The sequence below is a fragment of the Notolabrus celidotus genome, chromosome 21 (genome assembly GCF_009762535.1).
Source record: "Notolabrus celidotus isolate fNotCel1 chromosome 21, fNotCel1.pri, whole genome shotgun sequence".
Lineage (NCBI taxonomy): Eukaryota > Metazoa > Chordata > Actinopteri > Labriformes > Labridae > Notolabrus > Notolabrus celidotus.
Window position 1 is genome coordinate 26,601,587 of NC_048292.1, and position 26,762 is coordinate 26,628,348.

At 41.9% G+C, this 26,762-nt stretch overlaps 1 protein-coding gene across 2 annotated transcripts in view; it reads right to left on the reverse strand.

The window, feature by feature from the left end:
* Window positions 1-26,762, reverse strand: part of LOC117805395 (monocarboxylate transporter 2-like) — a 55,288-nt gene that overhangs the window by 19,676 nt on the left and 8,850 nt on the right. Inside the window, exons 1-2 of one of the 2 annotated variants that reach the window (XM_034674114.1) lie at window positions 15,279-15,330; window positions 7,383-7,627 (exon numbers count right to left, since the gene is read on the reverse strand). In XM_034674114.1, the coding sequence (XP_034530005.1) occupies window positions 7,383-7,599 (217 nt within the window). In that variant the 5' untranslated portion in view covers window positions 7,600-7,627; window positions 15,279-15,330. Of the gene's footprint in view, window positions 1-7,382; window positions 7,628-15,278; window positions 15,331-26,762 lie in introns of those variants that run through there. The other variant, XM_034674113.1, reaches the window with a different exon arrangement.

Sequence of the window (26,762 nt, forward strand, 5' to 3'; positions counted from 1 at the left end):
TGTGCGCTGGTTTTGGCTAGTTGTTAAGCTACATATCTCATACAGAGAGGCTAATGGTTAGCTAAATCTTCAGTTTTGCCTATCAGTCTTAAAAAACCCAGTTATTTTTATTTTAACTTTGTTAATGTTTAACAGGTTGTAGTTCACATGTAGTTTGCACTGGACAGAATCTGAGTCTGTGGTTTATTTTCACGTAGTAGAAGATGGTCTGCGTAAACTTGAGCACACACACATTCAAAGAGAATACAGCACCAAAGGATTAGAACGGTATTAAACAAGTGATTGCTTCATCAGCATAAGAGGCCAAACAGGAGAGCAGATGTTTAATGAATGGCTGATGAGTGCGATCAATATGAATGAATAAGTAACAAGAGCTGCTCGCTTAGCAACTGCACATAGAGGACATCTTCACATGATAATGATATACAGTCAGTGAAGAGATAAAGCAGGGGTTGGTAATTAGAAAAAGTCTGTGTTGTGGCCGACATGTGTACCACTTCATTGTGGTGTCAATACCATCCTGGTGAGGTCAAAGGTCAAACACAAATATTCATCAAATATCAATGATCTCATAATAAAGTGAATGTGAATCATTTCTCACATTTTATCAACATGAATATCAATATAGCTTTAACCTATCTGAAATGTGTGTCCTCTTTATACTGCTCATCCTCTATCCTATGTGTTGTTTTCATGGAGGTTTTTTGGAAGTATTCTTTTTAAAGTTATTATTGGGGCTTTTTTGGTCTTTATTGATAAGACAACTGGAGAAAGACAGGAAATGTTGAAGGTAGAAAGGGGGAAGACATGCAGCAAAGGGAAGTCGACAGGAGTGGTCGATAGACTCTGCAGACTGGGCTCATGCTTATCGCTAGACAAGCTGGGGCCCAAAGAAGGACTTGATTGAAGACTGTCCCCATTAAAAATGGAGGTCTTTCCTTTGTGTTTTAAAAAAAAACAACTGCGGTCACATGACAACGCAAAAAGGACTGAAACGACTGAGCATGCATACCAGTTGGTGGCGATTGACACCACAAGCCTGTGCATGAAGCTGTTCCTCAGCAGAGTGGCGAGTACGAACAAACAAGAAGACTGTGGCGAACGCACGCTCCAAGTCCGCCAACTTTATCTGGAGAAGCATTAATAAACTCAGTAGAACCAGCAGCACAAACACCAGTCAGTACTCCACCACTGTTTTCATGGGATCCGTGTATCGCTCATTTACATAGTGACAGAAATCATAGAACCATTTTCTGTTGAGAACGTTTCCATGTTAACAGCCCCTTGAAGTGACAATCTCACAGATCTGTGTTTATCTTTGCTTGGCAACTCTGACACTGCTGTTGCTTTCTTTGTCTGCCTGATCATAGTGATGAGTCACTATGTTCAAGGAAGTGCACAGTCATTTTTTGTGGCCGGGATTCCAGTAAAAATAGTAATAAAAAAAAGAACAGGTGACACTGAACTAACTTACAAAGTCTCTATTCCAACTTAGTTTTGCTAGACCACCATCCTAACTTAAATGTGTAAGCCAATTCTATATTTCTGAGTTGTTTGGGCTGGTTCAGTAAGATCTGGTCTATTAGAACAAAAATTAGGAATATGGCATCAAATGACAATTGTATGAATTTCAAAAGGCAGTGGACACAGGGAGGCACCCAAAGCTTGATCCGTAAGGCAACTGGACTGATAGAAATTCTTGAAGACGTTTCACCTCTCCTCTGAAAGGCTTCATCCACAAGGCAACTGGACTGATAGAAATTCTTGAAGATGTTTCACCTCTCCTCCGAAAGGCTTGATCCACAAGGCAACTGGACTGGTAGAAATTCTTGAAGACGTTTCACCTACCCTCCAAAAGGCTTCTTCAGTTCTGACCAGACTGGGGAAGAGCTCGAAGATGTAAGCCACTAACAGTCGTGGGTGTGTCCAGGAGTCACAAAGGGTCCGAAGTGAGGTCGTTAGTCTAGTTTCTGTTAGTTGTTCTGTACCTCCTGACAATCGTTAACCTAGTTCCTGACAGTCGTTAGGGTGATGGGTCAGCTGTGAGTCGTAAAGGCTGATTTATACTTCTGCGTTGAATCAACGGCGTACCCTACGCCGGGGATCTGCATAGCTCCCGAACCTACGCCGAGGCCTACGCACGTAGCTGACGTGCACCTCCTCCAAAATGTAACTCCCCGTGGAGCCGACGCGGACCGCAAGATCTGTGATTGGTCCGCTCGGCGGCTTTGTCTTTCCCGCATTTACAACACTTCCGGGATCCCGGACATCGGCCGCACATCGGCCGTGTATTTCATCTCCTCCTCTCTATTCTTCATGTAATCATGTCTGTATGATAAACAGCAACATGTATCAGCTGTAGATTAACAGAACACGCTCTGAATCTCTGTGGAAAAGTAAACAGAGATTGTAGCGGGACCAGAAGCAGGCGGCCGGCTTTCAGAGAGACCACACTGCCCTCAGGCGTTTCGGCGGAGAATTGCTGCGTGACACGGACACACCGATGCACAAGTATGTGGTGCTCATGTCCGCGTCAGCCCCTGCTGCGTAGGGGAGACGCAGAAGTATAAATCAGCCTTAAGAGTCACATGGTCTTTGGTGTGAGTATGGTCTTACTTGTTTTGACAGAGAATTGAAAAACAGCATTGTATGTAGGAGACAAATGGTGTCTTAATTCCTACCAGTCCAGTTGCCTTACGGATCAAGCTTTGGATTACCATGACCTGGATGACTGAGAACCTTCACAGACACAGGGAGGCAGATACGCATTGCTTTTGATTTTGGAATATCACTCTAAAAAGGTACTCAGTTTGTTGTGAATGGGCCACCTAACTGCCAAAATGACATGCACCCACTGAGATACATGACACACACCCCACTGAGCCACACCCAGCCCTGGCAAGCTCAGTTTAAACCACAGAAATGTCAGACTGGCAGAAACGCAACTGTTTCATGACTAATGAAAATTGCTTAGTCCCTCAGTCCCCAATTTGACACGGAGCAAATGCAAGGGTCTTATAGTTGGAGAGGTGTTCAGAGATGAGTCATGATTTTCGGATATTCAAATAGTCTTTGATTTATTTAAAAATTGAATCCTTCATGCCACTATTATCTCACTGCAAGAATATATCTTAATATTATTGTTATAATTCTGGGGCCTGGATTTAATGTGGTACAACCCCAACGCTGTGGCTGTAGCCCATTTAAAAGATGTTTGCTTACTGCCAGTTAATAACAAAAGAAGAAGAAATCACTATTGCCAGGTGTTGTGATGTGAGAGATGTGAGAAAACTGAACAGATTTAATCAGCCATGTTAAAAATGTTCAACATGATGAATGTCTTTTCATTTTAGGATTTCTAGTTCCGTCTAGATTAATGTTTACTGTAACCAATGCCATAAAATGACAGTGTGAGGCCACCTATTGTTCTATCTGTTTCCTTTCCACAAATGGAAAGAAAGAGGAACTCCAGAATGCAAAATACACTGCTGACAGTTGGAAACAAAAACAACAAAGCTGTGTCAGCAGTGGTGTAAAGGAAGCAAAAAGGACAAAATATCACTGTAGCTGTCAAAGAGTGTAAAATTAAACTTTTTGTAACAGGGTATCAGAAAAAAAAAACGAAAAGGGAATAATATTTATATATGTGTTTTTTCTCATGTATTTATATATATGTTTTTCATTTGTTAAGTTTTATCCTGGACATTTTTTTTCTCAACATACTGTTAGCCTATGTCTGGCCCCAACAGCCCAACACTTATTTATTACATCCCTAAAACAAGATGATCTAAATTCTTCCATCTCAGTGGAGCATTATTCAAAGTACCCTTCCTGCTATTGCTGGCAACCACAAAACACAACATTGCAAATGAGCTTTCCAGGCCTGCTGTTGACCGGTACAGATGGTGACAGCAGCAGTAGATCGAGTGACAGGAGGATTACAGCTTGGACAGATGGCTGCAGTAGCGGTGCCAAGCAAGGAGGCTGCAAGGCTGGAACCAGAGAGGGAGATACAGCAGGTGATCATAGCAATATGGAGGAGATGACCTGCTGGAGACCCTCTATGACCCTTGAAGGTTCTTAATTCAGAAAGTTAGGTTGCAATGTTGCCAGTTTATCAAATAATGAAGGATGTGTGTCCTTCATGAATACTTTGAGTGAGCTCTAGCTGTTATTTGATGTTGTTTTGTGGCAATAAACACATTCTAAGTTGTTAACATGGTGACTTTTTTCTCCTGGCTCCAAAGGTTCTTAATTATTTGCCATGAATTAACATAGATTATTTTTCTGTATCTGATACTCCATTGAATCCTCCTGTGTGGTTTGAGCTTGGCAGGACATGTGATTCTCTGTTTTCATCCTGTCATGCTTTGGTTTAAAATCCAGGTCATGATGCTATGACACAGCCCAGCCTCCGTCTCTATCCTGTTATATTCTACTGTATCTTGAATCTGAAATAAAAACACAGTACTAGGCCACCAAGAGCAAATCACAACAAATGTCATCTCAAGACGCTTTAAACAGAGCAGGTCTAGACCATACTCTATGTTATACTATTAACAAAGACCCAACATCAAGACAGGATAAGATCCAGTCCTATCCTACAGACAGGACTTGATCTTATCTCATCTTAATCCACCATGAGCAGAGCACTTTGCAGCATTTAGCAAGTTACAGCAGCAAGGACAGCAGAGGAGAATTGTGGACGGACAGAAATGACATCCCCTCATGTAAATAAGATAAATAACATAAGGCTATTTAGTCTATTAAATAAAAGAACAAGGTATAGACCTGAATCATGAGAGAGGCAACCTTTAACAGGCAGAAATCTCGAGCAGAACCAGACTCATGTTAGACACACATCTGCTGAGACTGAGTTTGGGTTGGAAAGAGGGATAGATAGAGGGAGATGAAAAAAGAGAGGTGATAGTGATTGGACGGATAATAGTAGTTGTAGCAGCTGGAGTCTGGCCCGTCTTTAGCAGCTTGAGGTGCTGCATGAACAATCTCCATTGGCTCCTTTCAATACGAAGGAGTGGGGTCCCTGCTCCAGCTCCACACCCTGTCCCGAAGTCTGAGCCCAGCCACCCTTTGTGGGACACTCATTTCAGCCACATGTATCCGGGATCCCATTCTTATGGTCACTAACAAAGCTAATGATCATAGGTAAGAGTATGAGCATGAATCCACTGGTAAACCAAAAGCTTTGCCTTCAGGCTAAGCTCCCTCCCTCTGGGCCAAACCACACACACACACCCCATACTGCACACACTGTTCATTTGTTATAGCTCATTAGTTTAGAAGATATTAAGATTAAAGAGTTTTGCACAATTAAAGGCATGGCTGACGTGACTGACAGGTGGGCACAGTGTAGCTGTTAGCGAGGAGGCTAAAGACCCGCCTCAACTCCACCTTTGTAACTGTTAGGTCGATCCGAAAGTGAGGCTGAGTCAGCTTTTCCAACATAAGCTTCAAAGCTCTGCTTAAGAAACCAATGGGTGACGTCACTGAGGCTATGTCTGGGTACTTGGATCAAGGCCTGCAGTTGTACCAAACTGACACAATCGATTTTCTGAAAACAGACTTTGTTTTGCATCAAATAATGAAACCAACAATCATCCGGCAGCATGCCAAATTTAAGTAGGCTGGCTCCAAAAATGGATAAAGCCCCATGGACCCCCATGTTAAAATAACAAGGACAACCATTGTGTTTAAGTTTAGCTTTGAAGAAAAAGTCAAGCGAGCCAAGTAATGACTGCTTTTGATCTCTACAGCTTATTTTCTCATATTGTAAAGTGCACAGGGAGCAAACTTTTCTATCACTCAAGTCATTATAATTTTCCTCTCAGCTGTGTTAGCCTTCCAGATCTCTTTCCATGCAAATATTGGACAACCAATATGGATCAATGTTTGGTTTATTGTTTCATTTTACCATCAAGGATATGTGTGCTTGATTTTTCTTCATTGAGTGATAGTTCAGTTTCTTTTTATAGACATGATATTTATTAAAGTCAACTATCTTATAGACATCTACATGACTAACAAACCTGACCTACTAGTTAAAGGTGACATATCATGCAAAATTGACTTTTTAATGGTTCTTTACCTGAAATATGTTTCCCTGGCATGTCTACAAACCCCCCGAAAATGAAAAAAATCCATTCTGCCCCTGTTCTGATTTCTACACCTTTCTGTAAATGTGTGTGAAACGAGCCGTTTCAGACTTCCGTGTTTTTGTTACGTAACAACAATATCCGGTCTGTCACGGAGTCAGAGCTCGGAGCTTGTTCAGCCCATAGACTGTATAAAATAATACTGAATCCCCCCTCCGTTTTTCATTCCCTGCACACATGTGTGGTAACAAGGAGCTTAGGAGGGAGGCATGCTAGTTGTAGGCTGTCTTAATAAACACAAAGGTCGGTTTTACTCCCCACGTCTGCAGATTTGAAGATCTAGTGGATGATTTTTATTTATCATGGATAAGTGCTAGCGCTAACTGGCATAGCCACATAGCTACATGTTCATAGCTGTAGCTGTAGCTGTGTACCAAGACACACGTCGACATACTGACAAATAAAACAACAAGAAACACTAAATCTGTGACCAATCCTTCAGAAAGGTCCTGCTGCCTTTCTGGTAGAGGTCGGTTTTACTCCCCACGTCTGCAGATTTGAAGATCTAGTGGATGATTTTTATTTATCATGGATAAGTGCTAGCGCTAGTTAGCATAGCCACATAGCTACATGTTCGTAGCTGTGTACCAAGACACACGTCTACATACTGATAAATAAAACAACAAGAAACACTAAATCTATGACCAATCGTTCAGAAAGGTCCTGCTACAGGCGCCTCTCCGTCAGGATCAGATTCAGAGGGTTGAAGTAACGCGATCTCTGAGCAGCCGTGTATATTCAGCCAACATGTAAACATTAGATCAACGTGCTGGAGAGCCGAGGCACATCCACTTCCTGAGGGGGCGTGGTCAGAGGGAAAACAGAGTGTTCTGATGAGGAATGAAGAAGAGGACTTTTCAGGCATGCCAAAATCTGATTTCAAAGTGTTTTTTTGAGCATAAACTTTAAAGACATGTTTTGGGGACCTCTTAGACCAATATATATTGATGAAAAAAGTGTGATATGTCACCTTTAAGCTTGTTAAATGGCTAAAATGCTAACGAATTAGCCTTGAAGCAGAGACTGTTTATCTTTGATCACTTAGCCAACTCCTCATTCATCTCCAGCTCCCCCCTGTTGTATAACACTACAAAAAAAAGAGTCTTCTGGTTCCAAAAAACAGCCATGGCTGACAGCCATATTGCCAACTGCACGGCCTTTCAATTAGATTGTAGTCAAAAATGAGATAAACAGCAAACAATGACTCACCTGCAGCGTACATGACTGCGAGCATGATGGAGGAGATCCATGCGATCTCACTGTAGGAGGCTCCAAAGATGACTTGGATTTCCTTGAAGAAGACTGTGATGGCTTTGGGGAACGCGTACGAGAAGCCTATGGAGATGAAACATCCAAAGATCACAGCCCAACCCCAACCGCCGTCTGGTGGGGGCACGGCGGCAGAACCCGTGGCTGGGGGCGGCATCACTGGCCCACCTTGACGCTGACTTTCACTGCAGTAACAGAAGAAGAGGAAAGGAGGGGATTAAAAATCGAAGTGTGTTTTGTTAATTTTGCTATGGACTAAGCGGACTCTTGAGGGTTATAGGTAACTCAATCTCAGAATTTCAGAATCGGCCATTGGCTATACTCTGCCTCTGGGAATCACCCCAGTGGTTAGCAACACCCTCAAGTCAAGAGTTTGTTTCCTGAGCACTTCATTGTTGAAAGTCTAAGAGAAACTCCAGAAATGGCCATTTGTTATTCAAATGCAGAGCGCCTCCAGGTAAGTCTGCAAATTACTGTTTGACCCAAAAGAAGATTGTTAGAGATAGGCGGACACCAAAAGCACAAAGGCCAGTTTGTCAAGTCTATTGTATAATAGTTGCCAGGCAGACGGGCAGGACCAGGACCAGAGCCCGCCAACCGCCGCGCCGAAGCGGGGGGAGGGCGGAGGCGGCAGGGCCAATCCCCCCTGCCCCCCCCAGACGGCCCGACCACTCCCCCCAGCCAGGCCCCCCAGCCACGCCCTGCTACTGATGGACCAGGCCGCGGGGGCATGGAGGGACACCCCAATGGCTGCCGTAGTAACACCCCCCCAGCTGCGCGCCACCCCACCCCCCAAAGAGGACCGCGAGGGAACCCCGGGAAACCCGGCCCCGAGGGCAGCCGCGGACCAGGCCCCCACAGGGGAGAGGGCAGCAGGGGGACGGAGGGTGACAGGGACACCAGCCACCCACCCAGCCCCGATAGACCCCCAGCGAGTAGGGCCGAGCCAAACACTAAGGCCCCGCCAAACCTGAACTGTGTGTGTGTGATATGATTTGAATTTTGTTTTGTTTGTTTTTTTGTTGTATGTATGTTTGCTAGTGAGGTGGATTAAAATAGGGGGGGCAGGAAGGGAGGCGGGAGAGAGGGGGGAGAGCCGTAGTGCACTACTGCATCACAATCTGCCCCCCCCCCCCCCCCCCCCCGTATAAAACCCGCCAGCAGATTTTTAACTCACGTTGGAATGTACCATCAACAACAGATTGTTGCATTCGGATATCACTTTTCAAAAATAACTTCACTTGGTCATGTTATCACTCATGGGAGTCAGCAGTAATCTGACAACAGAGGATTGTGTTCAGCCTGCTTTTGCTCCCAGTAAGAACACTTTTGACTGCATACATCAAGGTCAACTGATGTGTAATCAGTCAATATTTCTTGGACAATAAATGTGCTACCAAAAGAGACTACTGTATATCCCATATCCATTCCTAAGATTCACTGCACAGATTTTACATATTCAAAATAGACTTTCTTTGTCAAGTCTATTGTCTGCACTCATGAGGAAAAAAAATAACAGTTGCTGGATCAATCATTTCTGATGAATTCCAGAAATTCAGACTAACTTGCGTTTTGACAGAGGGTCCAGCAGATTTTTTACTTTTGTTGGGATGTGCCATCAACAACAAGCATTCAAATATCAGTTTTTAAAATGAACTTCACTTGGTCATATTATCACTAATGGGAGTCAGCAGTAATCTGACAACAGAGGATTGTGTTCTGACAACAGAGGATTGTGTTCAGCCGGCTTTTCACCGTAAGAACCATTTTTTTTGCGATCAATTGTTTTTTATTTCCAAAAGAGAAGGGCATGACATATTTAAAAGGCAGTAGTGCACCAGGTTGTAAGCATTTCTCTTTAAATGCCTCTCTAGAAAAGAAAAGAAAAAACAATTATTACATAAATAAATGAATAAATAAGTAAATAAACAAAAAGTCACAAATAAGTACACATTCTTCATTCCAGTAAGTCTTTAACCATTGCAGCTGCAGAGGTCCAGGTTCAGATTGCTTTCTGACCAGCCCCATGCATTTTTGCTACAGACAACTCCATGTACTGTATATTATGCTCCAGAACCATTTTGACTGCATACATCAAGGTCAACTGATGTGTATCAGTCAATATTTCTTTGACAATAAATGTGCTACCAAAAGAAATAAAATACCCACATCCATTCCTGTACTAAAACACCCCCAAGCACAGATTCTACATATTCCACATAGACTTTGAAAACGAGCTTAGAAATAAATGAAACTGAGCCTGAGCAGCTGTTTATAGGAAAAAGTCATAGCTCATTACTGGCAACATATACAGATCAGATCAGATCAGCAGCAGGAGGTCGTGCTGACAGTATACAGAGGGCTTTGGAATTACAAAGGAGTTTAAAAAGCTTTGTCCTTTCTTTTAATCACATAAACAACTGCCGGCAGTCACCTGACATACTACAGGAAGAAGAGGTTTGTATCCTGGAGAAGACGTGCTTACTCACATACACACCCACAAACAGAGATTTAATTATCCATATCCGCTACCTGATAGACCAGAACAGCCTGCCCAGTTTTCACCTTGAGCCCTCCCCCTCTTATTCAGCAGTGGAAAAAAAGGGAAGAGGCTATCAACTGGAAAAAAGAGTGGAAGCAGTTTATCAGCAGGTGCTGTTGTATGCAAAGCAAACAAACCCTTATTACAGGTGTAAAACCAAGAACAGAGCTTGCCAACACCTCACTGCTGGTTCAAAACTCACCAACGTGGAGAAACACACACACACACACACACACACCCTCACACACAGACAAACACATACATTTATGCAGACAGAGTGCACAGCTGTAATGCTTTCTGTCTAAACTCATTAGCATTCACCTTTATAATCAACTGGAGATAAGTGTTTTTTAATCCCATGGTGCATATAAGAAAAGGCAAATCTGGTTTCCAGTAAGCTTGTGAAACAACCAGTGTATCAGAACGCAGCAAAAATACAGTCAGCCAATAGAATGAAAAATGGAAAGGATATTAGCCACTTTGGAAAGTCCTTTGAACTAGGGGTGTGCAATATGAAAAAAAAAATCATATCACGATTTTTTTGGGGGAAAAAACACGATCACTATTTTATCACGATTCTTTCATTTAGATTATTAAGACTGTTTTACAAGTCATTTACCAGTAAAACAAACTGATTTAACTCTTTAAAATCATAGCCTTAAAAAGATAAAAGGATAAAAGATCATTTCAGACAGGATCCTGTTCAAACACTGTTTTAATTTAGTTAAAGCTGGGGTTGGTAATCAGATTTAGATACACTTTTTGTCATACTGGTTAAAATGATCTTTATGTCCTGATGGTAATCATTACATAATGTGTTCTTAAAAAAGAGGTAAAAAAAGCTGCTATCTACAGCCGGAGTAAACCTGGGAAAACACCAACCAATCACAGTTTTTTGGCTCCCCAAATTTTAAACCAATCAAATCCCATCCAGCCGTTCTGCCCTCCTCCTGCGCGTACATTTCCCCAGCGTGCACTCCTCCGAGTCCCCGTCTCCTGCCTCTACTTCCCCTGACTCTATTTACTGCCCCTCTCGCTCGTCCTCAGGCCTGTCCCCTCTGACCTGATGAGGTGCTTTGCTCAGGACTGTAGTCCGGATCAGAGTCTAAAAAGCTCTCACCAACAAGCAGAATAATTAATGACGTTCAGTAAGTCCTACAGAAAATATAGATTTATTGTAGCGTCAGTCCGGACGCTGTAGTGATGATGAGCCGATTCGTGAACACGTTGAGCTTTAATAACCGGTCACTGTTGGCCGTGATCACGCCAACCAACAAAACAACAATCAATGTTTGAATGAATGAAGAACTTCTCCTCTTGTCTCTCCTCTCTCTCCAGCTCACACACTCTACACCTCTCCTGATGCCTTCACTTAACGTCAACAGTAGAGCTGTTACAGTATTATATGTGTGTTATAACTTTTCTCCTGATATCGTGTCACCGGTACAACTGGATAATGCTAGCATGACAGTTGTGAGTGCTAACAGCAGCCATGTTTGTTTGTGTTTTTAACTTTCACTATGAGAATGTTTTGGTGAGGACCGGTTTTGAATCAGTCACCATCATATGGTCGAGAATCAGCGGCGCTCGTGCATGTGAGCGGGGGGGGCGTCGTTTTGGAGGAGCTCTGAGGGAGGAGGGGAGGGGTTAGACGGAGTCCTAAGGAAAAGCTACATTCAAACTCATGCTGGTTTTCCGAGATTACCAACCCTAGCTTTAAGCAATTTAGAAAACTTGTGCCAAGTACAATTAACATCAAACAAAAATATTGACATGCATAACTTCAACTTCTTTTAGTCAAAGTCTTTTTCTTTTCTTAACTCAAAACTCAAAACAACTTAAACACACATTAAAGTAAGGAGCACACTTGCTGGGGGATCATGTCCTTTACAAGATAAAACGTTACTGCTTCAGTTCCATCTTTCCAGCTCTTACTTTTTTTCTCATACAGAGTGTCCTTATCAAACACCTGTGTCAGAGTTGTTTGTGTGTGTGTGGATGGAGGCACGACACCGGTCTCCTCGCCTTTTGACTTTCTGCATACTGCTTTTTCGGATGCTGTCTCTTCAGGTGGTTGAATAAGGTTAGTTATGTTTCCATCCCAGGTGTGGACCTTCTTGTTGCAAACTTTGCAAATAATAGTTGTTTGCGTTGTGTCGCTTTGGGAAAATCCAACCCAGTTCCATATTACTGAGGTAGAGTTTCTTTTAGGGACCAACTCCTCACTTTCACTTTCATTAGCAGCCGTACTTTCTCTCACGTAGTTGGGGCAAAAGGGGAGGGGGGATAAACAAACCAAGACACTGCCTACAGCTCGCTCTGATTGGTTCATCCGTGTGTCTGTAGTGCTGAAGTGGACTAATAAATGGGCAGAAAGAAAACCTTTGGATGCGGCTGTGCATGGGCACACAGACTTAAGGCACAGACACGACACAACAAGGGATAGAATGTGCACTACAGCTGGTTCTATGATCTCTGTGCTTTGGCAGATCGTCATCACATTCTAATCCTTCACCATCTAAGATCATCATATCATACGCCCCTACTTTGAACCCATGAGGTGTGGCCAAGCCACAGGCCCACAGCAGCTAACAAAAGCATCTAACCATTTTTCTAGATGGCATTACTATATGCTAACAAATATTACCTTAAGCCAAGGGTGTCCAAACTTTTTTCAAAGAGGGCCACATATGATGTTGTCAGAATACCTCAGGGTCAGTGTCTCCTACTGAGACTTAGCAATCATAAAAGTTACATATGAAATCTCTATTTAATAACAATCATTTTAAATGTTGTCTCAATAAATCAGTAACTAGGAAGTCCTCAGTTCTCCACAAGCCATGTACACATAAGCAAACGTTATCTTCTTCTGGAGGAAAATGTTTTTGATTAGGGTCGGGCAATGTGGGAAAAACATTGTCTCATTATTTTCCTATGGCAGGATCACGATCTGGATTTCATCACACTTCTTTTTTATGTTGTTTTTAAGACTTTTCTGACCAGCAGACAACATTTTAAGAACAAAATCATTATTTTCCTGAGTTCTGAACATTTTTGATGCAGCAAATTTTGCCTTTTCTGTACAATTTCCTAATTTTTTATCTTGTCCTTTTTTATACCTTTATACCTTTTTACTTTCTCATTTTCCAGATGTTTTCCATTACTGGAAAACTGGTCAACTGTTTTCCAGGTTTTCCAGTTTTTCCAGGACGCGTGGGAACCCTGAGGTAGTCCATATGAAGCTTTTTGAGACGTTTCTGGATTGACTTTAGTTTTGTTTGTAGAAAGAAACTGTGATTAATTTCTTTGATATAAATAACACAATTTAAGATGGAAGCTTTGGGGCCATAAATAAATGGACCTTGGGCCACAATTGGCCCCCGGGCCGTACTTTGGACACCCCTGACTTAAGCTAGCTAACACTGCTGTAAGTTAGCTAACATTACTTTTAGAATATATCCCTATCTTACCTTATATTATTGGTATGGTAGGTTAACATAAAACATTAGTCAGTCCCTCCAGGATTTCGCGGGATTTTTTTGTGATTGTTGCGGCCCAAAAAGCCTGAATTAGCGACAGCTTTTTGAAAACATTGCGGTGAAAGTTGCGATTTTTTTTTTTTTTTTTTCCCAATAACATCTCAGGGGCAAGTAAATACACTAAATTACAGTTGTTTTTAGAAATCATTCTTGATGTGGCCACTGACTGTATTTTGATTCTCTTGATTCACAGAAAAATGCCATGAAAGGACTGTATTGCACATTTACGACGGTCCCTGAATGCACCTCGCTGCGACTGATGCACAGTCAGTTCACGCACTCTGAAATGAATCTGCATCTTTGATGACAAGGAGTTGATCAAAACTTACTGAATGTGTCTGATGTTTAACCAAACTGGATTAAATCAAGCTGTAGATGCAGAGCTTTTTACGGTAACCACGGCAACAACGTCAAACATCAAATAGTAAAAAGACGTCCCCCGGTTGTGTCTTCGTCACTAACGCACACCGGGGGTAAAAATCATCAATGAAGATGAGACAGATGCATGGAGGTGAGGAGAGCTGGTTCATAAAGAACACCTGCTGCAGGTAGAGACCAAGCTAACACTGAGCCCCTCAATCTATAAATAATAACGTTGTCATGGTCACTTGTCCTGCCTGCTGTCCTCTCTTTTCACCCGTTCTCTGTGCGTGTTTTGCTGTTGAAAAGTGCCGATCAAGGGAGGACTTATGTTTATGTTCCAAGGAAGTCAAATTGATGACAAAACCGATGACGTACAGGGGCTGAGATTGAGGTAATTGGTCAAATTTGCGGGAAAGTTGCGCTGATTGTAAAAAATTGCAGGGCCGCGAAAAAATCGCGCTGATTGGTTGAATTTGCGTTGATAGTTGCGATCGCGAAATCGCAACTTCCTGGAGGGACTGATTAGTAACTTCCTAACATTAGCTATTGTATAATTTTCTAAATCTTTCATCATCCTTTTCAAGTTGGTTATAAAAACTGCTTTTCTTTCTTTTATTTTTTTGAAAGGGAACAGCCTGAAATCTTAAAATCCCTCTTTGTGGAGGTAATTAAGAAATGCATTTCAGAAGCGTGAGGTCTTTTGAATCAATCCTTTCCTCTTGTAAAGTTTCACTTTTTCTGCTTCCATGTTGACTTTTCTTTTTTAAACATGACAGTGGTCTTTCCCAAAATACATAAAGTTCAATAATAATCTAAATTTGCTCACCTACTGCTGAAATACGTGTTTTAGTAGTTGATGTCCTTTTTAAAAGAATTGCAGTTTTCCCTCTCCCTGTAAACACAGCACGTTTTCTTTTTCTATTCAGAGCAATTTTTGAACAATAACTCTAAAAAAATGTTGGTTTACAGTTGCATTGTGTATGATGGAGATAGATATTACAAAATGTGTTTGTAATAGAAGTAATTTATATCAATGAATCAACTGTTAGCTGCAGCTTTACCACTACAACTTGAACATTTCAGTATGGACAGGCTTTGATTGAACTTTAAGCTGCCCTTTCAAATACACCAGTGAACATGGGACTTTGCTGCAATACAGCAGGACAAGATTTACATGTAGAGAAAAAGTTGGTAAAACTGGTTAGTTGAATTCATGCAGTAAATGGTCAGCTCAGCAGGCTGAGACCTGTCCCCTTACCCTGCTGTGTATGCAAATCAACAGTTCAAACCCCTCTGTCAGAGTAGCACTCCCACAGATAACATCTTCCTCATTGCAGTTGACAAGTCATGGTAAACAATATTCTTTGCTGTGTCACCTGCAGCTAGACATACCTCCTTTGCTGTGATTCTTTGAAGAAATTCTCGAGGCAGTTTTTAGAGCCTTGTCCTGAACACTTTCCCACCAAAGTCATTTAAACTCAGAGACAAGCCAGCTTGGGGGGAACAGACAGTCAGGAGTTGATCAAAACTTACTAAATGTGTCTGATGTTTCACCAAACTGGATTAAATCAAGCTCTAGATGCAGAGCTTTTTGTGGTAATGGCGGCAAAAACGTGAAAAGTCAAATAATAAACAGACGCCTCCCGCACACCGGGGGGTAAAAATCCTCAATGAAGAGGAGACTGGTTCACACAGCACACCTGAGGCAGGTAGAGACCAAGCTAACACTGAGCCCCTCAGATAATAACTCAGCCTGTCACAGGAATGCATAGCTTTCATTTCTTAAGATTAGACGCACAGCGGGGAAAATATGAACTTTTAATGTCCGACGGTCCGCCACTAAAGTTTTCATCTGAGTTTATATTATCAGTGATGCACTTTAGCTAGTGGTGCAACGGATCATCGTTGATCCGTGATCCGTACGGATGTCTCTCCACGGTTCGGCACGGACGTGCTCCGCGGATCGGTTGATGAAAAAAGTTGCGCGATTTCACGTGATGACCGCATGTTCAATCCACACTCACTCGTCAAGCGCAGCGGTAGTCGTGGTAAGTGAAGGAGCAGAGGAACTTGAAAAACCTCCTGCATCTTGTAAGTCACATGTATGGGAGCATTTTGGTTTCCCTGTGAAATACAGTGAATGCTGAATGTGCTTGAGCCACGTTATGAAATTCCGTTGCGCACCCAATAGACCAGAGGCCGTCAATACGCGGCCCGCGGGCCACGTCCGGCCGCCTATTTGTGGCCCCCGAACTGTTATTCCTTCACTCTGTGTTTTGGTCGGGTCACCGTGTGTTTACCGGGACTTGTCTCCATGTCAACGATACGCAGACAGCCTGTTACTGGGTCAATTAGAGTCCACTGCTGCGAGTAAAATTTTTAACTTTCACTTTCGTTTATGGAGCAGTTCATATATTGGCACTTTGCCAGCTGTAGGACCCTAGAATGCACGAAAACGGTGTGTTCCAAGTTTGCAGCTCAAAGAAAAGTGGACGGTGAAAATCAGCGATTGAAAGAAGAATGGGGTGAAACTTTTGAAGTTCCTCTGCTCCTTCACTTGTCATGCCATGAAATGCAGTGAATGAGGCAGGACTGGGCCCACAGATAGGGTGTTTTGCACAAGCAGTACATTTTGAGTTGAATCTTGTTTTTATTTCATTGGCAAAAGTTTAAAAGTGTTTTACAAAATAAATGGAGGGACAAAGTTGTATTCGTATTTTTTTTTTTTTTTTTTTTTTTTTTGCTGATCCGAAAAATGATCCGATCCGTGACTCAAAACCGAGATCCGATCCGAACCGTGAGTTTTTTGATCCGTTGCACGCCTAACTTCAGCTCGTCATAGTCTCGTTTTGGTCTTGAAAAACCGAGTTGTTGATGAACATTTATGGTATCATTGTGCTGTGATGTGTGTATGTGAGCGCACGTGTTTGTGTGTCTGTGTGCACATCGGGGCGAAACTCTGCCATGCGTAATACAAAGAGCAGAGGAGCATAATGACATCCTGTCATGTAAATAAGATAAATAACACAAGGGTATTTAGTCTGTTTAATAAAGGAACAAGTTTAAGACCTGATCTATAAGAGAGGTAACCCTGAATTACTTCTGCTGTGATCTGGTGCTCTATAGAAAATAAAACTAACTGAACTACCAAGGGGGGCGGGTGCCGCTGTTGGGGGGGCGCCTCGCCCCACAAGTATAATGGTAGGGGAAACACTGGATTAATACTTGTGAGTTATTTCCTCATTAGTTCTGATCCAAGGAGCATGTTTTAAGATCTTCAGAAGTACAACAAATCTTAAGTTTTGCATTTTTTCATGCAGAACCATGCCGCCTCCCATGATTCTTGCAATTATTAAATACAAAACTCTGTTAATGTCGAGGAAGTGCCCATTGCACAGCAGCAAGCTGTATTTAAGAGCTTCAACGCCCTGGGAAGGAAGTGGGCACTTGAGGCTTCAGAGTGTCAGTAAATGACCCGTGAACATCAGCTACCGACATCAATAAATAACCTCCCTCTGGTCCCTTGTTGCGACTCTCGCCTGATCAGGTTGCGGTGTTGAAGCGGCTCACCCACAGTGAGTTCTATACAAGTGTCAACAGGAAGCCATTAGCAGGATGACTCACTGCAGTGCCAATAAACACATTTCCCAAAGTTTAAAAATCATAAATAAAGCAAGCTGCTGATCTGTATGGAGGCCAAAGAGTGTCAACAAAATAATGCAAAGGTTGAAATGAATAATTTCGTTTATATTTTATATATGTAATTAATCTGAAATGATGATTCAAGAAATGAAAAGAAATCATAATTTATTTATTTATTTATTTATTTTTTCTTCATTGGTAGTTCTTCACTCTTTAAAGCTGCTGTGAGGAACTTTTAGCTTGTATCGATTATGGCGCCCCCTTGTGGACAAAGTGATACCTCTTATCTCTTGTCCTGTACATGCAAAACAATTGTCTTCAGACAATAACCTCATCCTATTGTCTTTTAACATTTAGACTTATCTTACAATGTGATTATATGCCATGAAAACAGCCAAAAAAGGGTGTTTCTAAAGCGAGATGTCAATCATCTGTTCTGACACCCACCCCCTCAGAGCAGTTTTAGACATTAAAAATGACAACAGAGAAGGTATCAGTGTTGTTGTAGATGGTCTTGTTTGCTTTTGAGGGTCATAAAGAGGCATCAGTATCAGTTTCAGTCTGTTTCTCAGACAGTTAAAAACTCCTCATAGTGCCTTTAAATACTTTTCTCATAGACTGTATAATTAATGGACGTAGTATCCGTGACGTCACCCATCTGTTTCTGAAGCGCTGTTTTGAAGCCAATTTTCGGCAGGAGCTATACTGAAAATGCTGGCCGCAACCTAACTTCTGTTTAGTTAGTGTGAGGTAAAAAGGCAGGCTTTGAACCTCCTTGCCAACAGCTACAGTGTCCCGGCTGTCAACCAAGTCAGTCATGTCCTTAAAAGGAACCCCGGCTACCAAAACGTATTTTCCTATATGATGAATGTTTGTATCAGCTATATAAAAACAATAATAAAATCTCTCAAAATATCTTAGTTTGTATAAAACTGGAAAAAATGTTTTCACTCGTAGGCCGCAATTGTTCTTTTTTTTTTTTTTTTCTTTTTTTTTTCTCTTTTTCTTTTTCTTTCTCTTTTTCTCTTTTCTCTTCTTTTTTTCCCCTTCCTCTTGTCTGCATATATATTTCTGGTTTGTGTCATGTTTGTCACAAACTGTCAAATATTAATGCAATTTATTCTTGCAGCAAAAGAAAAGAAAGAAAACCTTTTTTTTTCTGTGCTTGTGACTGTGTGCCGCCATTGTTCTTTGCGTCGCAATGATGTTTGGGTAGTGACGTCATTTGGTTGCAACAGTCTGTTTCTTCATGCGTGTCAGCTGAAGCATGTGATTCCTGGGTGCTCTGTGAAGGCTCTGATGAACTTATGTTATATTTCAGATCAGACTGTCTGTTCAGTGGCTGACTGCCCTCACTGAAAAAGACATCATCTGAGAGGAAAAGATCCAGAGACTCACTGTCCTCCTGAAACTGTTCTTTCAGCTCATTTTCACAGTTAGCAGCATGAACGTGGTCCGGAGTAATAAGTTGGTGTGCATCAGCTGGCCACTGTACCGCTGCATCAGATGTGTGTTTTTCCGCCTGAGTTGCGACATCACTCTTATTTGGAGAACAATGCACACTTATGGACTGCTGTGTTGACTGATCGGGGGACTCGTTGTCAGCTTCCTCCTTGGTCGTGGTCGTGATTGTGCCAGATGGTTCGCCATCAGAGGCTACATCTGCAGGTACAGGTTGTTGACATCCCCTCAGGAGCACATCCAGCGTCTCCTGCCTATGGCGTTTCCTCGAGTGGACTTCACTCTTTCCCCGTGGGTGTTTTCTCTGTTTATGAATGAAAACTGACGGCACAGCATTTGGCTTCAGTCTGTTAATAACTAGCAGCACCTGTGAGCTCTTTCACCAGCGTGGGCGTCGGCTAAATGCATCAAATGCATGATCTGGAGTGAAGTGGCGAGAACATAGCCGCGGGTCCTTCGGAAGTTGTGTACGTCCACAAGCAATTTCCCACTCCTTTCTTCTCTTTTTGTCTCTTGGAAAGCTGTGTAGACTTGCACCAGTCCCCTTGTCAGTCCCTCAAGGATTTCGCGGGATTTTTTTGTGATTGTTGCGGCCCAAAATGCCTGAATTTGCGACAGCCTTTTGAAAAAAATGCGGTGAAAGTTGCGATTTTTTTTTTGTTGCTTTTTTCCCCCCAATAACATCTCAGGGGCAAGTAAATACACTAAATTACAGTTGTTTTTAGAAAGCATTCTTGATGTGGCCACTGACTATATTTTGATTCTCTTGATTCACAGAAAAATGCCATGAAAGGTCTGTATTGCACATTTACGACGGTCCCTGAATGCACCTCGCAGTGACAGAGGCACTTGACAGGCAGTTCACGCACTCTGAAATGAATCTGCATCTTTGATGACCAGGAGTTGATAAAAACTTACTAAATGTGTCTGATGTTTCACCAAACTGATCAAGCCAAATCAAGCTGTAGACGGTAACCACGGCAACAACGTCAAACATCAAATAGTAAACAGACGTCCCCCGGTTGTGTCTTTGTCACTAACGCACACCGGGGGTAAAAATCATCAATGAAGATGAGACAGATGCATGGAGGTGAGGAGAGCTGGTTCATAAAGCACACCTGCTGCAGGTAGAGACCAAGCTAACACTGAGCCCCTCAATCTATAAATAACAACGTTGTCATGGTCACTTGTCCTGCCTGCTGTCCCCTCTTTTCACCCGTTCTCTGTGCGTGTTTTGTTGTTGAAAAGTGCCGATCAAGTGAGGACTTACGTTTATGTTCCTAGGAAGTGAAATTGATGACAAAACCGATGACGTACAGGGGCTGAGATTGAGGTAATTGGTCAAAGTTGCAAGAAAGTTGCGGTGATTGTATAAAATTGCAAGGCCGCGAAAAAATCGCGCTGATTGGTTGAATTTGCGTTGATAGTTGCGATCGCGAAATCGCAACTTCCTGGAGGGACTGCCTTGTTTCCCTTCGACTGGGAATTACACCCAAACGCAGCACAGTGTGGCATTATTATGGTTTTCACGCTCCTGAAAGACAGCGAGTAAACACGGCGAAAACCAGAGGCTCGGCAAGACGCAACCATTACACGTCATCAACCCAGCATGCATTGCGCTAGTAAAACAATGGCTGGCTAAATTTCACTGTTTAAAGAAATAACAATTCTTCATGTCTATTTAACAAAGCATTCTAGTATGAGACAAACATTAAAGCAGATTTATGCCTATTAGTCCCCACAGTCGGGGTTCCTTTTAAATGGGCAAAACTTGTAATCTTAATATCTTCTGAACTGTCACGTTATAAAAAAATTCACCTCTCCCCCGTACGGTGTGTGCCGATAGACCTAAACCGTTTTTTGAACCAGGCTGTGAACATGTTTATTTCTGCTGCAAAGATCGTCTTTTTTGAACTGGTGTGTATGTGGTTTCCGATGTTTCTGCAGCCAGCCTCAAGTGGACGCTTGATGAACTGCAGTTAATGACACTTCCGCATGGGCGTTGTGCTGTCTCTAAAGTTAGTAAGTTATAAGCTAAATAGGTTAGATAAAAGTAGATTAAAAAGCTAAGAAGTAAGCAAGCTATTCTGAGTTGGGTTTTGAAAACAGCATCAGAGTGAGCGCTCTGCGTTCTTGTTTAGTTTTCCGAAGTAGCTACAGAGTGAGCGCTCTCACCGCTCTGCCCTCTGTCGGCCTATCTTTGCAGTTTCTCCGTCTTACGTCAACCGTTAGGATCACAAACAGCCAAGACGGACAGAGTCGAGTTTATGCCAGTTTATGCTGATGCTAATGTGTTTATCACACGCTTCTGCCTTGGAGATTATTTGTCTGTAAGTAAAATGTGTCCATAAGCACATAACACATGCAGTTTTTAGAGAATGTCCTGTTTGAAGTATGTGTTGTCTTATTAAGCAGTCAAACTGTTCTATGTAGTATATTGCAGTTTCTGTTGGTAAAATCTACACGCAGTTCAGTAAATGTGTGATATATTAATATATCAGTGTTTGTATACTGATGTGTTTCATTTTCTCTGTAATGTTTCAGTTTTACAAAAAACAAGATATTGGCCCAACAGTCAAGACTCAAGTAAAGACAGGAAAAGCAAGCCCTGTGTGTTTATTTGAAGACTTTGGACTTTTTCATCTTTTGTTAGCTAGCTGTCTAGCTTTGCACAAGACCACGCACTGCAAGGGCAGTATAGGCGTCATATTTTGAGATTGGAGGTTGCCACTTGACTTTTCTAAACATGATTCAAAATTCAGTTTGCATTTACAAAGTGCTTTCTCTATCATAGTAATCGTTACAGCCTTTAATCTGTTAAGATATCTCTTCAAAACTGTCATTCATAAAATACTTGGAAAACAGAATTTGAACATGACACATGGACATTTTCCAGACCTGAGGTGAACCACATTAATCTGACCTAGACTAAGTTTCATTTTCAAACAGTTATCAACTTTGGTCTTGTATTTTGTAATGGTAGTTGTGTAAAGCATTGTAGAACTGGAAACTTGGTCATGGTAACTTGTCTGGTTTCATCATTTCAAAATATCCTGAACTTGGAAAAAAATCCCAGAAGCAATATAATTCTCTACATGGCTCGCATTGACCCTTTCATCAAAGCTGGAGATTGTGCCTTTTTATTACATAGTTCCATGCAGGGGGTCTAATCCACACTAATCAGATTAGTGACTGTCCACTGCATTACAGTGTAGATCCCGGTTTTGATTGATTGAACGTGACGACAATGCACGATGGAGCCTCAGAACTCATAAGCAGCTTATGTTGATGGGTTTTGAATATGAAGCTCAAAACTGGCCAATCGTAAAAGAGCAACAAAACAAGCCTGATGAATCTGCTTTCTGATCAGCACCACAAGTATTGAAGGAGTCAAGTAAACCAAGGTCAACATTCAGTTACGACAATGATGACACTTTCTTGAACTCCATAAACCCAGGTTGTCGTCATGGGCCATCTCTGCTGCGTCCTTCACCTGACACCACAGACTGAGAGAGCAGCTGACAGAGGGCTGACTGACAGGCTGCGTTCACAGCCAGCTCTGAGTGGTGTATTAAAGCATGTGTGAGGATCAAGTTGGGTGAACCCTGGTGACACTGATGAACAAGAAAATATGGACCGTAATGCTTTCCATGACGGTGTCTTCTACTTGAAACAGGACCGCTCTACATGCAGGGAAAATAGTAGTGATACTATGATGATAGTTTTGGACCGGTTTGGATCTAAATCTGTCATCAGTTGCAAAAGGCAGTCCACATGTCTGGTAGTTGTCCAAGTTTTGGATCACTGTTGGAAAATTCTTCTTCTCCTCTCCACAGAAAGGTCAAAAAGGTCAGATCCTTGAAATTGTTACGTTGGCATGCCCTTATTACCCCCTTGCCATGACCTGTGGGTAATTTGTGTGTCACTTTTCACCATTTTAATCATAAAGTGTGATTCAATGTGTTAAACTTTGACTTTGATGCAGATTACATAATATCTGTACAGCACAATAAGGAAAGCAACAAATTGGTTGAGTAGCATCAGCTTCAGCGCCCTCTCTCTGCTGACACACGGCATGGTCAGTTACAAAAGGATTCAAGTATAACCCAGTAAGCTACCTGTGTAGATAGCTATATTGATTTCCATGCCAATTCTATTAGATGCATCTGAAAGACAATGGAAAAATGTAGCTGAAACTACTATTTTGCAAAAACCCCTATGGTCCAAATCTACACTTAACTCTGCACTCAGTAGTGTGCAAATCTCTTCCAGGTGTGAGGGGCCATGCAAGTGGGGGGAGTGGGGAACCGTAAGGGAGCTGGCCTCAAAGTCTGTTTTTACTTTAGACCTTTTCTCCCTTCAGTTTGGGTATGAATCCGGCCACGTGAACATGTCAGGGGAAGTGAATGTTCACAGACTAACCGATTAAACATTGTAATCCTGTTAGTCGACCCTGGAATAACTAGTTGGTCAAATAATGAATAATTTATTTCATTAATGTACTTTGGATATGCCAGTCAAAGCTTTATCAGTTGGGGCGCCAGTGGCCTAGCGGTCTAAGCGGGCCCCACAGAGGCTATAGCCCTCATTGCAGAGGTCGCTGGTTTGACCCTCGGCCGCGACCATTTGTTGCATGTCTTCCCCCACTCCCTGCTTCCTACGTTTCCTGCCTCTCTTACTCTTGCTTATTACCTGGATGTAAAAACAAAGCACAGTGGACAGATGATATCTCATAAATGGTAGTGTGGTGTGCTTTGGCAGTACTTTAATCTAGAGAATGGAGGAAAGTTATACGTAGGCTGTGTCAGCCTGAAATGGCATATAACCTCTCTAACCAACTGGAGCAATGCGTAATCCAGTCCCTCCAGGATTTCGCGGGATTTTTTTGTGATTGTTGCGTCCCAAAAAAGCCTGAATTTGGGCCAGCTTTTTGAAAAAATTGCGGTGAAAGTTGCGATTATTTTTTTTTGCTTTTGTCCCCCAATAACATCTCAGGGGCAAGTAAATACACTAAATTACAGTTGTTTTTAGAAAACATTCTTGATGTGGCCACTGACTGTATTTTGATTCTCTTGATTCACAGAAAAATGCCATGAAAGGACTGTATTGCACATTTACGACGGTCCCTGAATGCACCTCGCAGCGACTGATGGACAGTCCGTTCACGGCACTCTGAAATTAATCTGAATCTTTGATGACAAGGAGTTGATCAAAACTTACTGAATGTGTCAGTTAAATCACCAAACTGGATTAAATCAAGCTGTAGACGCAGAGCTTTTTACGGTAACCACGGCAACAACGTCAAACATCAAATAGTAAACAGACGTCCCCCGGTTGTGTCTTTGTCACTAACACACACCGGGGGTAAAAATCCTTAATGAAGATGAGACAGATGCATTGAGGTGAGGAGAGCTGGTTCATAAAGCACACCTGCTGCAGGTAGAGACCAAGCTAACACTGAGCCCCTCAATCTATAAATAATAACGTTGTCATGGTCACTTGTCCTGTCTGCTGTCCTCTCTCTTTTCACCCGTTCTCTGTGCGTGTTTTGTTGTTGAAAAGTGCCGATCAAGGGAGGACTTACGTTTATGTTCCTAGGAAGTGAAATTGATGACAAAACTGATGACGTACAGGGGCTGAGATTGAGGTAATTGGTCAAATTTGCGGGAAAGTTGCGGTGATTGTAAAAAATTGCAGGGCCGCGAAAAAATCGCGCTGATTGGTTAAATTTGCGTTGATAGTTGCGATCGCGAAATCGCAACTTCCTGGAGGGACTGGTAATCAGCCCAGGCATGTGGATGCTAACTGGCCAGGAAGACCAAAGGCTGGTTCTGCTAACTCTGCAAGCACTAGCCACAGTCAGAAAACCAAATTGCACATTGCTAACCCACATGGGGTCCATGTTAAATAAATTGTGTAAAATTTTGATTGTTTCTAAGTGTTTTATTAAAAAAATTAAACTAGTCGGCTGGCAAAATTTAAATTAACTTAAAGTGACGAGGAAATTAGTCACTTATTAACATGACCTTGTATTTCTCTTGTGGTAACAATACTGACTGTAGTGGAAACAAGATTCCCAAACATTCCCAAAGAATGTTTGTCTGGGGAAATGTTTCCGGGGACCGCTCATTCGTGGCACCACCCGTGCATCTCCTCACAAACACTCAACTGCCCCCTTCCAAATTAAACATGTCGGCTAAGTCTGCATAAAAACTATGAATCTCATCTCTTACTCCAAAATACAGAGCTGAACAGTTCACCAATGACTTCTATGCATCAGGTGACATGCTTTTTTAAACATTCTGCCAACATACTGTTGACTGGAAACGTAAAAATACATGTGATGACAATGGACATTTTATTCACTGGCACAAAAAGCACACACTATATGGTGGTAAAATAAGTGTAAAGGGTAAAAAACAGAATTCCAAAAAATTAGAATGGTAAAAACGGAATTTGGGGAAAAAAATAAAATGGAATTTGGAAAAAAAATATCATGGATTTTATAGGGCCCTACCTCAGTCACCCAGGTAAGAGGACTTTGGAGACTGAGGAGGATGACACATTAAAACAGGGATTGCAATGTTGGGTCATCAAATCATCAACCTGGTGAGCATACAAGCATTAATATGCATAAACTGTATTGGGCTAATGGATTCAATAGAATGAGTAGTTAGCTGCAGTGCAAAAATATGCACTCAATCAAAAGCACTCTTACAAATCACCATCTAAGAGCATGATGAGTTATACCAGCAGCGATGATAACTAAACGTCTACAGCCATTTCAATGTGCTAGCATATGCTAAAATTTGCTGATTGGTTTCAAATACAAAGTAATGAGGAAACTAGTGACAAGGTAATTCATTTCACACTTTTCTTGTTATGAACTGAAGTATGGAAAATTTCTTGTGATAAGAGTGCTAGATAATTTTAGAGGTAATCCATTGAGGAAAAAGTGACTGATAAATAAATGATGTTGCTTGGTCCAGTGTCTCCTATGTGTACTTAAGACGTCCATTTGGCCTTCACCTTGGGGAGCTTATTAAAACAACAAGCCTGAGTCAGAGAGCACCAACGAGGAAACGGGAGTCCAGGAACCCAAATGGTGTAATCAAATCATCCTACTAGCAAGAGCAGAGACTGAGTTACATAGTACTGGACAGCAAAGGTGCAACTATGCGTGTCTATGTGTGTGAATGGGGGTGTTTGTCTTTATGTCCTCCAAGGACATTACTTAGTACCCTGGCAGTACGCCTAAAAAGACTGCATTCTTTGTAGCATGGACAGAGACAGGATCTCAGGTTTAATTCACAACAAGAGCCAAGCTGAGCCCTGAGTGTTGTATTTCAGGTGCGATTTAGGAGAAGTGGGGTGTCGCTTTCAAGGAAGGAGGCTACCACAGGTTAACAAGAAGTACTCGCAAAGTTAGCTGTAGGTTTCTTCGACTTGAATTTGCCATCTATTTCAAGAACCTCCAATTCAATATTGAGCTTGAAAACAGTCATCTTTTTCCAGAAACAATGAGAATGAGAGCAGTAAGACTGATCCAAAACAATTACGTTTTGGGCCACAAAACCAAAACAGTCAGCTGAAAGGAGCTGAAATGCAACTTTGTCTTAAACCATAACAATAATTCCGAAACACCACCAACACAAAAAGTAGGTTTTTAGAATGGTGTGTTATATTATTTCTCATTATTTGAAGGTTATGATCCCTGGAGTTTGAGGATATCTCGTATTTTGACAGAAACTTCATTCACACTTGGGAACCGAA